Source organism: Notamacropus eugenii, chromosome 3, assembly GCF_028372415.1.
Source record: "Notamacropus eugenii isolate mMacEug1 chromosome 3, mMacEug1.pri_v2, whole genome shotgun sequence".
Taxonomy (NCBI): domain Eukaryota; kingdom Metazoa; phylum Chordata; class Mammalia; order Diprotodontia; family Macropodidae; genus Notamacropus; species Notamacropus eugenii.
This window is the reverse complement of record NC_092874.1, coordinates 110,304,469-110,321,645: the sequence shown is the minus strand read 5'-3', so window position 1 is coordinate 110,321,645 and position 17,177 is coordinate 110,304,469. Positions and strand designations below refer to the sequence as shown.

The 17,177-nt window shown below is 38.0% G+C and overlaps 1 protein-coding gene across 7 annotated transcripts in view; it reads right to left on the bottom strand.

The window, feature by feature from the left end:
• Window positions 1–17,177, bottom strand: part of KIAA1549 (KIAA1549 ortholog) — a 161,715-nt gene that overhangs the window by 49,404 nt on the left and 95,134 nt on the right. For all 7 annotated transcript variants that reach the window (XM_072652596.1, XM_072652595.1, XM_072652597.1 and 4 more), the window contains 2 exons: window positions 15,841–16,025; window positions 2,018–2,214 (listed from right to left, as the gene is read on the bottom strand). In XM_072652596.1, coding sequence (XP_072508697.1) covers window positions 2,018–2,214; window positions 15,841–16,025 — 382 coding nt within the window. The remainder of the gene's footprint in view (window positions 1–2,017; window positions 2,215–15,840; window positions 16,026–17,177) is intronic.

Here is a 17,177-nt window from a genome sequence, read left to right as displayed (position 1 = left end):
GGTCAAAGTAGACCTAGAGATTCTTATCTGGTGTTGAATTACTGTGGTTTGAAATGCCAGGTTAATCCTGGAGTCATTCTAAAGATCTAGATCTGCTGGAAAGAGAACACAATTCCAGACCACTCAGAACAAACTCAACCTCCCCTGGCTCTTTCAGAGCACTGGGGTTAGGCTGAGTTTACCCTGGACTATCTCTTTCCTCACTATCTGGACCACTAGAGTAATGCTGGTTGCCAAAGGAAAACTTAGATTCTTTGTGTGCAAAGCTGAAGTAGTTGAATTATCAATATATAACAAACTAGGCAAAAATCTGGGTTAGTCATTACCTCTAGAACCTTGAGTTCCCTGGTGTTTGTTGCAATGAAAAGTGCTAGGATATCTGGATATCTCCCAGGGATTTTGGAAAGCTACATGAACTATTTTTTTTTAATGCTGATCTTATTCATTCTTCTAAATTCATTTTACATTCAGTTCGAAATTCTTTCCCAACCCTTCCCCCTCCCCCAACCACTGAAAAGGCAAGAAAAACAAAACTCATTACAAATATGTAGTTATTCAAAACAGAAGTTCACATTAGCCATGTCCCCACCCCGAAAAAAAAACCCAAGGAAATGCAAAAATGAGAAGAAAATATGCTTCAATCTGCACTTTTGGTTTCATCAGTTTTCTATCTGGATGTAGAAAGAATGTTTCATCATAAGCCCTTTGGAATTTGTGGTTGGTCATTGTGTTGATCAGAATTACTAAGACTTTCAGAATTGATTATCTTTACAATGTTGTAGTCCTTATATAAATTATTCTCCTGGTTCTTCTCACTTCACTTTGCATCAGTTCATGAGTCTTCCTATGTTTCTCTTAAATTACTCCCCTTCATAATTTCTTAAGCACATTCACATATCATAACTTGTTACATAAACTATTGAGCATGTGTGACCAGGTGCTCAAGATGATAACTCTTGGGGAGGAATATGTTTTACGTTTGAAATTTAAAATTCCATCAGTTTATTAAAGAACTTAATTAATTTATATTTAGGCTGACAAATATGTAAGCAACTAGTGCCTTGTTATTTAATTCTTTTAATGACTGATTAAAATCTTGAAATGAGACTTGAAAGTTTTCTGGCAACTTAGAACTAAAGATGTATCGTTTTGTCATCCTAGGTTAATTTCAAATTCTCTTTCTCTGTCTTCATAAACACAGCAGTCAATATAGGTCCTGTGTTTGAGCTGAGAAGACTATACTAGCCAAAGTTCAAAGTGCTATGATTCACTTGCAGCGAGAAAAGACATAGAGTGTATGCTAAGGGCAGTATGTAAATGCCACATATTATTATTCTTATTTTTAATCATCATTATTATTAAGCCAGAGCTAAATATAAATAGAACCTCTCTCCTTTCAATTTAACACATTGCCCCTAGCAAACCAACCACAGCTCCTTTCCACAGAAGCCAACTGGAAAGAAGGGACCTTCAGGGACAAGTTAATCTGCCAGCAACATTCTCTTGGTGTTATCCATTGATGGAGGGAAGGAAAGGTGGTTTTTAGGGGAAGTAGGAAATCTCCATGACATAAAATTGACAAAATGGAAACAAAAGCATTTTGGAAAAAAGAGGAGGAAAGAGGAAACATGGTAGTTATAACCTACAGACAGGATGGCAAAGCCCAAGTGAACAGCTGATGTAGTATTTTACTCTCTGGCATGCTTACCAGGACTGGTCAACCTTTGATCTATCCCTGCTATGAAGTATTCAAACTGTCCCAGATATCTGACATATTCTTAAACACCTTCACTAAAGAAGGTTACATGACTTCTTTTGGCAGTCTGTTACAATAGCAAAAAATTTAATTGTAGTGAGGCCTAGAGTAACTTATACATAAGTCAATTAACTGCCTCGTTTTGACTTCTTTCATGTTTATATTCAGGGAAGTGTCTCACCAGGTATGGAACTTTAACAAATTTAAGAGTAAAATACTCTGCAGCACATAAAGCAGTATACAGAAATGTCCAATAATAACCTTCCTCTGTGACGGATGTTCTTTGAAGAGATCTTTGACTTGGGGCTTGGTACATCTCCATTTTCAGAAGGAGTAGTGTTATCCTTCACTGGTCCTGGCAGGGGTGCTGGCTCATGAATAATCAATATGTCATCTTTATTGTGTTGACCCAGATGCTGCTTAGCAAAATCGAAACCCTTCACACTAGGGATCTGAAGCTATTAACAAAGGAAAAACACAGGTAAAAGAAAATAGTCAAATCAGTAATACAAAAAGTTGAATACAAAAGAGAAGTGATGTCTACTGGAAAGAGTACCAACCAGCAAACCAAATGTTAGTCCCAGGCCTAATAAAAAAATGAAGCATCTACTCACACACATGACATTGTGTTAAGTCCTACAGTGGATTCACAAATCCAAACTTTCAAGGAATTCACAATCTTGTAAAAGATAACAATAAGACAATAGATTTAAAGCAGAAAGGAGGACTCTGGAGGTTGAGTCCAACTCCCTCATTTTACTGAAGAAGAAACAAGGATAGAGATGTTAAATGATGTTCCCAGAATCACATAGTTGCTGAGTTTCTAAGGTAGTATATTAGTTCATCTCGTCCTATCCTGGGAGACATAAACATAGAAAGCTAAGTCTCAATACCAGAGTTAAGTAATATTTTAAATTTAGGGTTTTTTTGGGAAGGCAATCAAGGTTAAATGCCTTGTGCAGGGTTTGAACTCAGGTCCTCCTGACTCCACCACTGGTTCACTATCCACTGTGCCACCTAGGTTTCCCAGTAAAATTATAACTTAAGGATACAAAAGATATCATGATATATCATGTGATCAACTGCTATTCCAAGTCATATAAACTAGTTGTATTCACTCAAAAAAGTTAGTTATAGGCTAGATTGGCTTAAGAAGGCTTCCTGGAAATACCTTCAAAGGGTAGCAAGGTATTTGCCAAACAAAAATGGAAGGAAAAGGGCATTCCAGGCAAGAGGAACATCATGAGAAAAGGTAGAATCAAAGAAGTATAAGTCGTGTTCAGGAGAATAAGCAGAACAGACTAGCTGGACTAAAGGGTTCCTGATGGAAAAGCACAAAGCTGCAGAGGCAGGTTAGGCAGGCTAAGGAGTCTACATTTTGTCCTATAGATGATGGAGAAAATTTCCAAAGAAGTAAACAACCAACTGAGAGGAATGGTTAGCAGATGAATCTGATAGCAATGTGGAGACCAGACCAGAGGAGAGAAACACAAGTTAGGAGGTTACAAGCCTTTATTATCTCCTATGAGGAGATAAAGACCTCATAGCATATCACCTTGCAGTGATAGCAATGGAAACCAAAAAGAAACACATGGTAAATGAATAATCAGTACAAAGATGAGTCCACCACTGTGTGCCAGTGACTAAAACAAGGATAATGATAAAAGAAACAAGAACTAGTCTGAAGAATAATCAGAGTCAGATTTTGGATTTCAAGGTGAATTTGAGGTGAATAATGACAATAACAAAAACAATAATAACATTTGTCATGCTTTAAGGTTTATAAAGTTCTTTCCACATGTTATCTCATTTGATCCTCATAGCAACCCTGAGAGGTAACTGTCATTATCATCCCCATTTCACAGATGAAAAAATGGAGGTAAACAGAAGTTAAGTGACTTGCCCAGGGTCACCCAGCTAGTGTCTGAGGACAGCTCTGAAATCAGGTTTTCCTTACTCCAGGCATAGCACTTTAATCACTGAGCCACTGAGCTGCCTCGATTTTACTTCCAATTCTGAAATCCAGTGATTCTGCTCACCTGGAGTTTACACATGGGAAAATCATTCTGAGTTATTATTTAAAGCCCCTCCTAAACTGGTCCCCTCTGACCTTTTCAATCACATATAGGAGCCAGTGTGGGAGATGGAAATAGAGCTTGCAAAGAGGAGTTGAGACTGGAGATACAGATTGGGAGTCATCTTTGGAGGGGCAATAGTTACAGCATTTATACAGTAGGGAGATGAATGGGGGATACGACTGAAACTTGGGAAACACAAACAACAAGGGGTCAGGAAGAGGGGAGACACAGAAATGGCCAAAGAGCAAGAAGAGTTTTGCGTCACACAAAGAAGTAGAGATTTTCAAGAGGGAATTGGTCTAAAACATCCAGTTTATTTACCATGTCTATTCAAGCACCTTTGCTCTATTTCCAATAACAAAAAGCTTATTAGTGGGACTCTCTCACAAAGTATCATATTAGACTCAGTTTCTTCATCTGAAAACTGGGGATGATAATTACATAACCTATCTGCTTTTCTAATTAGACAGTATTACTACAGAGCTGCAAAGGATTTTAGATTATCTAATGATTAGATCTAATTGGATTATCCAACTCCCACATTTTACACACAAGGATACTGAGGCCCAGAAAGAATATTGCTCAAGGAAAAATTATTCAGTGACAGAGACCAGAATTCAGATATAATGGATATGGGTCTAATGTTTGTTCCACTTTAACTCACAAAAAATTAATTCAACCTCTCCAATTTCTCCTTTTCAACTCCAAACTTGACTTTGTACACAATGTTCAAAAGGCTCCAAGTGAATGATTTTTTAGTTACAAAACAATTTTTAAAATTCAGCTTGAATATTCATGCAAGATGTTCACAGAGCTACAGATTAATCAAAACCAGAAGTAACCTAAGAGGTAATCTAGTCCAATCTCTACTGGAGGCCCAAATCATCCCTAAAATATCAGAGAGTCAAAAAGTATATAGATCTACTTTTTTCCTCCTAGGTTTCCAAAAAGTTCTTTTTACAGAAGGCTGAGGTTTCAAGTTTCTTTATTTCCATCTATTTTCCCCCTTAATGCCTACTTTTTTATCATTCTCCTTTCTAAAACTGAATTAATCAGACTACATATGTGTATATATACATATATATGTGTGTAGGTATATATGTATATGTATGTATGTATGTATATATATATATATATATACACACATATAAATTTTAGGTTTTTCCTCTGCCAAAAGAAGTCTCAGTTAAGCTTCTTCTCTCGACTATTGGTCATCTCCTTGACTACAACAGAAATATCTTTTCCTCTCACACACAACCCCAGTTCTGAAAACAATGCCAAATGACTTCTGTCATGATTCCTGGGATGGGTTGTGTCAATTTATTTGCTCTCATCCCATTACCCATCACTGTAACTTTCTAGACATGTGTCCCAGTCCCTGGCCATCACTCCCCGTTTGTCATCTCCCCCAATAAAATGTAAAATCCTGGAAGACAGGGACTACCTCTGAAGCTCTTATAGCCCAGTGCGGCACACAACAAGTACATAATAAATGCTTTTTGCATTATTCATTCACTGAGAAGGCTCACTTTAACTGTTCTCTGATGACCATTGCAAAGTGGTTCACCCATACTAGTTCCTATAAACTTACCAGAACCTGTCAAAACCTACATACGCTGTGGAAAGTCAGTCATCTTTATCTCCACATCTTACTCCAAATATTTTGCTAGTCTCTTAATGGATTTTTGCCCCTCATCCCATTTCATTTAACATTTCCAGCTCAATTTCATCTTGGTTATTTGGGCTATAATATAATATTGATTATTATTGAAATGATTAATTTTAATTAATTAAAAATATTTTATTTATTTCCACTGTCAGTGAAACTAAAGTTACATTATTCACTTTGATTTTAAATATTAATGCTTATATCAGTGTTAACTCTTTAATATTTATATCAGTATTAATAGAAATTATATGATTTACATTAATAATAATAATAGAATATAAACTACTTGAGGACAGGAAGGACTCTGTGTCTACAGGACTCAATACAGTGTCTAGCACATAACAATTGCTTGATGATTGATTGTTGCCTCTCATAATAAGCACTACACTGCTTATTCCTCACCACCTGCCTAGTCAGTCCCTTCTTATACTGTTTATTGTCAGGTATCACTTATAGCACTAGAAAATCCCTTCCACCAAGTAGATGCTAATTGGTTCAGTCAGTCAATCAACAATCACTTACTAAGTACCTACTAGGTGTCGGGCTCAGTGTTAAGTGCAGAGGATACAAAGACAAAAACAAAAGGGTTTCTGCCCTCTAAGAGTTTATATTCAAGGTCCTCACTTGTTGGTAAGCTTTTCAACATATCCATTTTAATTTTCATGCTTCGATTTGTTTTTTTCTCCTACTTCTTGTACATATCTATTATCTGATCTGGAGGATTCAACTAGTCTGTCATCCCACTTTTATTTCAGCAACAAATCAAATTTCCATTATATTATGCCAACAGGGTGGGGTTTTGGCCAATTTAAGATGAGTTTTCTATATGTGTTTTCTACTGATGGTGTCCCTGTAGGTATTTCACATGTCTCTTACTCCAGGGCCAAAGTCCTGTTTCATGTTTTTTCTTTTTAAATAAAATTAATTTTTTATTGATAAATTTTTTCCCCAGTATCCTTCCTCTTCTCTCCTTCAAGAAACCCATCTCATGTAATAATATTTTGTAAAGAAAAAAAAAATCCTGGAAAGACTTATATGAACTGATGCTGAGTGAAGTGAGAAGAACCAGGAGAACATTATACACAGTAACAGCCACAGTGTGTGAGGACTGGTTTTGATAGGCTTAGCCCTTCTCAGCAATTCAAGGACCTGAAACATTTCCAAAGGACTCATGATGCAAAATGCCATCCACACCCAGAGAAAGAACTATGGAGTTGGAACACAGAATGAAGTACACTATTTTCTCTTTTGTTATGTTTTTTCAAATTTTGTTTCTCTCATGGCTTCTCCCATTCATTTAAATTCTTCTATGCAACATGACTAATGTGAAAATGTGGTTAATAGGAATGTATGTGTACAGCCCATATAAGACTGTATGCTGTCTTGGAGAGAGAAATGGAGAAAATGTAGAACTTATGGAAGTGATTGTTGAAAAATGAAAACAAGTAAATTAATAAACTTTGAAAAAATATAAAAATAAATAAATTTTGAAAAAAAAATGAAACAACCTTGCTCTCTATGAAGGGCTATGGGGGAAAAAAGAAAAAAAAAAAGGTGAAGAGGAAAAAAAATCAGCCAAACTCATCAAATCATTGAAAAAGCCTAAATGATGTCCCACACCTGTGGACCCACCCATGCTCTCCATAACTCTTAAGTTTGTGTAGACTCTTGACAGGTCAATGAAAGCCAAACATTTATTGAATCCAATAGTTTTCAAGTGATGCCCTACATGCAGGATTAACTCTATTTTCAGTATGCTCTCACCATCTAGGAAAGGTCAATCAGTACACTTAATTGTCCCATCTTTGAGGAGGAACAAGGAAGTAAGTATATGTATGTCAATAATCTCATGTATGCCTTTGACACCTGAGAAATACTGATAATCCACTTCCTGGTTCTGGCTGGTAGCTTAAAAAAATCAGTCTGATTCTTCCCACATCATACTCAGTTGGTTCTTTATGATAACAAAAACCTGCCAACACAAGAATCTACATTTAAGAAAAATCATCTTTCTAGAGACGGGAAAGAAAAAAAAAAAGGAATTGTTACTCCTCTCTTAAGAAAAGAGTCCATTATTTTTTCACTCTCTCTTCAATGCACTATTTATGGACTCACCATTTCATTAAAAATATATTGAAAGGTTACCTTGAGCCACTGTATAGATTCTATATTATAAATTCCATACACAGAATAAGTTGTTCTGAAAGTTATACATGGCAAGCTAGAATTAACTCGGAAACTCTAATAATCATTAGAATGAGAGAGGCAGTATAGGTTATTAGATATAGTGCCCAAAGTGAATTTGGAAAGACCTAAATCTTGCCTTTGACACATTTTAGCTGTGTGACCACAGGTTTAACCTCTCTGAGCCTTAGTTTCGTCATCTGTAAAATGGGAATGACAATATTTATAGTGTCTGTCTTACAAAATTGGGGTGAGGATTAAACATTATTTATTTATATATGTAGAGTGTATGATAAGCTTTCAAGTACTCTTATTATTTCTGGAGCCAAGTTACAGGAAATGCAGTTCTCTCATTTTAAATGTTGGCCATGTGTTGAAGGTAGGTGATGATATAAGACTGGAAATCACATAATACTAGAATCTTGGAAGACTGAAAATTGCAGGTGACCCAAAGAAGAACTGGAAGGACACATGGTGAATGTAACCTGATATCAGAAGATACCAAAGAAGACATGCATGACTTGAAAAAGGAAGGGGTATTGAGAATGAGATGGAATTGATGGGAAACCTGTGTGCTATGCCAGTAACCTTAAAATACATTTTTAAAGAAACAGAATAAAGTCTCCAGAATGTTCAGTAGATGCTTTATGGAGGATTTATCGAAGGACATGAATGAGAAAAGCACAGAATAGGGAGGTATGGTAGGTTTGAGGATCTATGTCAGTGAAGGGAACGTCAATTATCAAGCATCATCAAACATCAACCAAGTATTTATTAAAGGTCTACTATGTGGCAGGCACTGTGTTATGTACTAGGAGGGAAAAGACAATATCTGCTCTCAGTCCCAATAACAAAGAAGCCATCTTGCCTGAACCTTCCTGGGATGGTTTCTTGGCCTCCTTGAACATGCTCCTGGCACTCTCTCTGACCACCTACAACTCCACAGACGTCACCTTGCCCCTACCTGTGCACCTTCTGCTACCTCCCTAAGCCCACTACCTTGATTTCCAGTTGGCCTAAGTCTGATACCCCTGGACAATTCTACTCACCAGGATGAACCCCTATGGACAATGATAACCTATCTAACCTCATTCCTCAATAATTAACATACTCCGACCCCTTCATTCTCTCCTTACACCAATGATTCTGAACCCCTGGAGGTCATTGTTTGAACACCTTTCTCAGTCCTCCACTAACTACTCCTTTGTTCCTATCCCACTCAACTGAATCCCACCCATACCCCACTAATACCTCCTAACCCTTCCATTTGTTCTCCACCATGCCTCCTCTGTAGATAAAGACTAGCTTTCCTCTTAAACCTTTTTTTTCTTGCTTACCTCATCTCGCACTCAGTGAAAATTGGCTCTCTCTTGATAACACCACTTCCCTGGCCAACCTTTCCAGCATGAGTTGCATTTTCATTCATACTCCTAACTTACTGGTAATGGTGGGGGAATAAGATTACTTCCTGCTCCTTATTACCACTCTCCCTTTACCCACCATCATTTAGCTATTACTGCTCCTTTGATGTTCATTTAATCCATATTCATCATAGTCAAGATTTTGGTAGCTGTTGTCTCTAAACCTCCAGGATAATAATCTTTTCTCATTGAGTTCAATGCCTAATTCACAGTCTTTCTCACTTCCCTAACTCTTGCTCTTATACTAGGAGAAATTCAACATACATGCCAATACTTGCTCAAACACCCTAACCTCCCAGTTCCTCAACTTACTCATTTTCCAAGGCTTACTCCTCTATCCCTACACAAAGATGGTCCTGCCATCACCCACAAACTCACCACTCCCTGTTCATGAACTCTTAAATTCCTTTGTATGACCACAATCTGTTGTTATTCTACCTCTCCCTCTACCTTTCACCTCCAAAACCTGTTCTTTGTCCTCCTTACGACCTCTAATCCCTGTACCCTACGAATACTTCCCAGGCCATCACCCCTGCACTGGCTACATTCCTTTTTCCATCTTGACCCTTCAGTGAACCAGTTCAGCTCTACATTGATGTTCTCTTCTCTTTTGTCCCTTCTTCCTTTATTTTATTGAAAATCTTGCCCTGCCCAACCTTAACCTTGTATTACTGCCACCATTAGCTGCCTTTGCTCCTGCTCCCATGAGGCTGAAAGAAGTTGAAGAAAATCATGAAATCATGCTGACTGGACGCATTTGAAATTTATACTACAGAATCCCAAAAGGGCCCTCACTGTGGCAAGGCAATAGTTTTACACCTTCCTAACTGACTGACTATCCCACTCACCACAGTGGCTTTTCCAAATCTTTTTTCCTTTCTCAAACCTTCTGTGGCCCCCCTCTCTCATCTTGGCTGAGAATTTTGCCTTGTATTTCACTAAAAACATTGAAGCCATTTGACAAGAGCTCCCTCCTCACCTTACATCATTCAGATGCTTTTGTCCCATTCTCCTCTTTTACCTCTGTCTCCTTGCCAAGGCAAACACCTAAATGCACAAATGATCTCATTCCATCCTGTCTTCTCCAGCAATCCATTCCAACTTTCTCACTAATCTTCAATTGCTAATTTACTACCTGCTTCCCTCTTGCCTATAAGCATGCCCATGCCTCCCCAATCCTTAAAATTAAAAAACCATCCTTGATCCATCCATCCATTCCTACTAGCTACTGTTTCAAATCTACTTAAATTCACCAAATCTATTGGCTTTCTCCACCCCACCCTCACCCCCGTCCTCATCTTCCTTGAACTTCTCTGTATCCTTTAACATTATTTATCACCCTGTCTTAGATATTCTCTTCTCTCTAGGTTTTCATGACACTGAATAGATGAAACATTGATCAAGGGCTTGTTATATGCAAAGCATTGTATTAAGAACTGGGTATACGAACAGAAAAGCAGGATAGTTTCTGATCTCAAGGAACTCACAACACATAGGAAAGATTTAAACAAGTGAAGCAGCAAAGTAGAAGTAAATGTCTTTTTGTTGATGTCATTTTTGTTGACGTCATTTCTACTAATAACATGATATTCTGATGTTGAATCACTTGACAGTGCCAACAACTTTGGTAGCAAGAATTTTCTTTTCTTTGGGCAATTGCCAGGCTACATTTCCACATAGGTTGCATCAGTTATGAGTGTCCCCCAACGTTATGGACTATGCCTTCTTCTCCCTCTGTACTATTTCACTTGATAATCACATCAGCTTCCATGGATTCAACTATCATTTCGATACAGACACTCTCATATCTATTTGTCTGGTCCTAATCTCTCTCCCCAACTCTAGTCTCACATCTCCCACTGTCTACTGGACATGTCAAATTGGATTTGCCATGGATATTGTAAACTAACATGTCCAAAACTGAACTCATGATCTTACCCCCAAACTCTCCTCCTTTCTATGCTTCCCTTTTACTTTCAAAGTTGCCGCCATCTTTCCAGTCATCCAAGCTGGTAACCCAAGTGTCAATCTCTTCATTCTTTCTTACCTCCCTACCCCCATATCCAAGATATTGGAAATCCTGTCCATTTCAACCTTCTTAACATTGCTTCTATATGACACTGACAACAACGAGGTCCAGCCTTTTATCAGCTCATATATGGACTCACATTTGGACTACTGCAATAGCCTAATTGGTTTCTCTGTGGCTTTTAAAAAAAATGTTCTGTAGTTATGAGAGGATTACCGTTGTTAGTATTTACAATAAAACTAAAATAATTTTTAACAAGGAAGTATGATTTCTAAGTTGTTATATTCAAATAGAAGTTGAAAGTGAACAAAATTCACTGTGGTCTCATGTTGATTGGCATGCCAGTCAGCAGGTGTATGATCATTCTCATAATGAGGTGTGGATTTTTTGTCCTTACACCTCCTACATGGAAGACAATGGGCAGTATCTGGCAGACTGAGGATGAACTGGAATAAAGCAGAACTATCCAGATGCACTATATCCCAGGTGATTCTTGGGCAGCACCAAAGAGCCACATCAAAAGCCAAACCCCATCTGATAAGAACTTAATGAAAGATCTTGCTCACCCTGATCTGTGTGGCCAAGGAGAATGGAAAAACCATACTTGATTGTCTATCATGCTGACCTTATAAACACTAAAGGGTTTTCCAGTCAGAAGTTTGATCAAGAGAAGCAGGTTTCCACTGCTCAACAAGGCCCCCAAAACTCATTTGCATTTTAAAAAAAAAAGACTTTCTTGGCTAGTTGAAGCTGTAAATTGGACTCCTTCCTTCCACCTTAAGTAATCAATTCAAACTACAGAGTAAAGAGAATATAAACAAAATGTTTGTTTACCAATGGGAAACATAAGTAAACCTATTTGAAAGCATATCTGAATGGCAGGGTTCCCCTCCTCTACATTACCCCTTCCCTTTTCATATTTCAAAAGCAATCTGCTTCCAGGTAATTTGGACAAGAAGGCTTTCTGTTTTGCCTAAAAGGGAAAGGGACATGTACTGTGTCCTTCAGATTTATTGTTTCCAGATGTGTTTTGTTATTGGATTTGCTGGAGGATTTTAGAGTGTGGTGGCAAGGTAGCAATAGAGACAAGAGAGAAAAACACACAGCAAGAAAAGGGAGCTCTTGTAGTTGTAGTGTGGCTTGGTAAATTTTTTTTAATCCCAACAAAGAAGGTGGAGGACCTTTGCTATTTCCAAGGCATCGTCCTCTGAGTCACAGATATTTCCCTTTTCCATTAAAACTGGGGTGGGGGTGGGGGTGGAACAGGGCAGTCTCTGTTTTAAAAACATAACAAGATTAATACTGGAAGCAAACTCTGCTTGTTAGCTGAGTGCTATTTTGATATTTAACCAACCCTACTTACTGGCTGCATATTAATCCACTATCGTGAACACTATCTCCCTTAATTATATGTATAAATCCATCCCATCCAATCCCTGCAGCACTCAAAGAATAAGGGGGACTCCACGGGCTGGCAGTTCTATTTAAAATCCTTTGCATGTGAATTACGATGCCATCTGCAGTCATAAAAGGATTTTGGAAGTGAAAGGGAAGGAGAAAACCAGGGAATATCCTGCTTTACAAAGGAGAGAGAACCATGTGGTAGTTCCTTGTAAGAGTCTATTAAAACAATGGGCATGGATGAGTTTTCATCAGGAATGTTTAAAAGAAGAAATATGGGGCACTCAAAAGGAAATGAGAAAATATGAGGCATCCTCTATATCCGCTAAATGTTCCTACAACAATGCCATTTCACTAGAACATGAACATAACCCATTGTTACTTTTTCTAACAATGATATGCATGATTGCAATTCATTCAATATGGCAAATACTTTTCTTCTTATTCTTTCCCCAAGTGCTGAGCTGTCTATAATCAAAAAACCTAACCCCAGATGGCATGAATAATAAATGAAGATGAAGAACAGTATTAATTTGTAATATGCCTCTAGTATCCTTGATTAGCATAATAATGCACCATTATTTAAGATATTTCCATGTGTGATGACATTAACAAATAATAAAACATCTACAAATTAATTTCCTTGGTCAGAAAAATCAAAATAATATGGATTCTGCTTCAATCAAGAAACTATTATTTATTCTAACATGTGAGTGTTATGTAGTGGAAGAATCATTGGATTTTGGGGTATGAGTCCTGATTCTAGGACTGGATGCCTTGGGCAAATCTCTTAATCTATCTGGGTCTCAGATTCCTCATCTGGTAAAAAAAAAAAAAAGGTGGGGGAATTAGAAGAAATGGTTTCTAATAGCCCTTTCCAACTATAAACTCTGTAATGCTAAGTTGATGGGTGACATACAACATGCTTGTGATTAGTATAACGAGGGAATGGACAAAGAGTGTCAAGTCTTTAGGAATATGAGTGGTATGTTCTGCCTGCTGGCAATCTGGGAGGAAGTTCATTGAGATACTACTAGAAATGGCTAATGGTGCAAAATGCTTCCAATTCACAGCCTGCCCAGGTAGCCTCTGTTTCCTTTTGGCTTATTATAGTGGTGACAAAAAGGTTTTTGACTGGCTGCTGAGACAGAACTGAGCATTCATTCACAGAAGATGAATGGACTAAAATTCTCTTTCTTCCCTGGTGAAGAGTGGGACGAGAATTGCTATAAGGCAAATAGTGAGGAGAGAGTTAGCAAGTGCTGTTACCAGATGCCATATTTCCCTAACTAGGCATGGCTACTTCCATTTCTTCTGTCTCTGTTGTCTCTTCTTTCCTGATCTCAGATAAATGAGTAGCAGAGACAAATGGACCTGGGAATGATCTCATGAGCCTCAAAAGATCAGAACAGCCACCAGAGGTCCAGCAACTCAAAGCCCACAGTAGAGACAGAACCTGCAGCAACCAAAACCAGATCTGAAGGGTAACCTGCTTGAGTTCATTCTCCCTAGGGATCAACATGGTAAAGGACAGTGGGCTCCAGATTTCAGTTCTTGCTATATTTTGTCAGTAAATATCCCTTTGTAAACACCAATTGAAATTAATTGGTTAACTGATAATAAGGGAGATACCAACTAACTAACTGATATTGGGAAGGCACTAACTGGGATTGATATTGAAGAGATGGCAATTGTTCAACTGATATGGAGTGGAGGTAGGGAATACATAGGATGGGGAAATAATAGTGAAGAAAGATATCCTATAATCTCTCTGGGTTCCCCCCAATGCCTTGAGGGGAGGGGGAGAGATGGTTGAAATCTGGGGATCCAACTTGCCCATGTTAATTTGGGTCATTAAGTACAGAGCCTATCTCTGTGCTACATCAGAATCCTCAGATCTACTTTTTACCAAGCTAATTTGGAAACATATCCATAAAATAAAAATTATTATAAACCATAATACTTTAACCCTTGTCCTTCACCTTTCTCACTTCCCTTATGTCTCTTATCAGACTCTTAGAATTCCATTTAGATTTCCAAATCCAACAAAAGCTGACATCATGCTAAATGGAAGACAGAAGAGGGGAAAAGGAGACTTGTTGAGAGGGTTCCACATGATCTCTTGGCTTCCATTTAAAAAAAATATATATCCCTGAGCATTAGCTATAGAGGTCACATTTGGAGTTGAAATACTTCAGTTGGTTTATTTTTTTAAGTTTTACTGATACTTTTTAGATTTTATAACATGCTCGTTTTCTGATAAATCACCATTCCCATAGATCCTTCCCTGGTTAAGTCAAACCCACAGTGTCTTTGCCTGACAGCGTAAGAAACATTCTGTCCCTAAAGTTGATCAATTCTCTACTGAAAGGAAGGAATTATTCTAATTTATAATTATTATAAAGGAATTTATACTCACTTGGTTTGGTATGAGTTCACTTGACTTACTCTCCTGACTCCACCCATATACATTTTTCTCTCCCAAGTAAAAGAGTTGGACTAGATCAGTGGTGTCAGACTCAAAAAGAAATGGATCCATGTGTACTACATATTGACTTAGAAAACCACAAATTAACATCATCATCTATATGGTATTATAATTTTTATTTATTTTGCTAAACTTTTCTCAATCACATTTTAATTTGGCTAGGGCTCTACTCCAGAGTTTGACAGGCATCAAGTTTGACATCTCTGGACCAGATAATCACTAAATATATTAACCAGTAAATTGTGTTCACAATCCCTGCTAAACCTGAGACTCTATTCATTACCTTATGGAAGATATTTCACATTAACCCACTCTAGGGACTTTCAGAAAAACATAGAACTAGAAGGATGTCAATCCCTCCTTCCTCCCCTTCCCCTTTTTAGTGACGCCTAGAAAGGCAAAGCACCCTTCCAAGGTCACATAACACAGAAAGTAAATGGAAAAATGTGACTCCCCATTCGGTGCTTTCTTTACTATGCCACATGCACATTGTGTCTGCTTTCATATACACTTACCTCTCCTAACAAATCTGTGTGCCGTGTAATATATCATTAGATGAGCATAATGGCAAAATGAAGAAAGCTTCTCCATTATAGCAAAAAAAGGAATTTCTATAGAAGATAACCAATATTTTTTTCAGAAAACATTTTCCTTTTTTGCTTCTGATTACAAGTTACAAGTTTTTTTTCCCATAACATTGAAACACTCATCTTTGCATCAGGAGTAGCCCACCTTTGTAATATGCCCTGTCTATATATGGACACACACATACACACACAAGTATATTGGGTGTATCGAGAGGGATCATTTTTACCTTTTGACGCTGCTGAATGTTGCTCACAGCATCAGGCTGGAAGTCTAGTTTGTCTGTACGGCACAGTTTCCAATAGAGAATGACAATGATGGTCATCACCACAATCACTGGAATCACCACTCCAACAATGATCCACAGGTTATTGCTTTGGGACCCTGAAGGTGACCTTTTCACTCGATCTACCGCTGTGAACAGGAAATATAAAAGGGGAGGGAGGGAAGAAGGAAAGTCCTTCTAAATCCTGGTATGGAAGGAAGAACATTGGACTTGGAACTAGTAGACATCTCGCTTCTAATTTTAGCTCTAACAAATAAAACAATAACAGTAGTAGTAGTAGTAGCAGCAGCAATGTAGCCAATACTTATGTCTACTCTACGTACCAGACACTGTGTTGTCTCTCATTTGTCACAAAAATCTTGGAAGGAAGATGCTATCATGATTTCCATTTTAGGAAACTGAGGCAAATGGGTTAAGTGACTTGCTCAGGGTCACATAGCTAGGAAGTGTCTGAAACCACATCTGAACCCACTCCAGGTCCAGCGCTCTATCCACTGTGCCACCTCGCTGCCAAAACACTAAACTACTCTCTGATCTTGAAATCACTTAACTTTCCTAAACTTCTGTCTTTGCATCTGCAAAATGGGGATAGAAATACTTCCAATAGTAACAATAACTGACATTTACAAAGCACTCTAAGGTTTGTGAAGTGCTTTACTTACAGGATCTTTCTGGATTTTCATAACCACATTGTGAGGTATGTATCGCAGGCATTGCTCTCCCCATTTTATCAATGAAGAAATGATTTAGGGAGGATCAGGAGGTGAGGTGGGTGTGAGGAGAATATTCAGAGGTCAAGCCACTGGCTGGGGAGAATGCCCAGAAAAGGGAAAAGAAATAAAACTATTGAAGGGTACTTTCTTGGAGAAAAGACACTTCCTCCCTTCCTTTCTGATGAGGAAGAACAATGCTTACCATCAGGCAAAGACACAGAAATCAAGGATTCTGTGTCCCAGCCCACCCAATGGGCTCAGGCCATGGAAGAGCTCAAAAAGAATTTTGAAAATCAAGTTAGAGAGGTGGAGGAAAAACTGGGAAGAGAAATGAGAGGGATGAAATAGAAGCATGAAAAGCAGATCAGCTCCCTGCTAAAGGAGAACCAAAAAAATGTTGAAGAAATTAACACCTTGAAAACTAGCCTAACTCAATTGGCAAAAGAGGTTCAAAAAGCCAATGAGGAGAAGAATGCTTTCAAAAGCAGAATTAGCCAAATGGAAAAGGAGATTCAAAAGCTCACTGAAGAAAATAGATCTTTCAAAACTGGAATGGTACAGATGGAC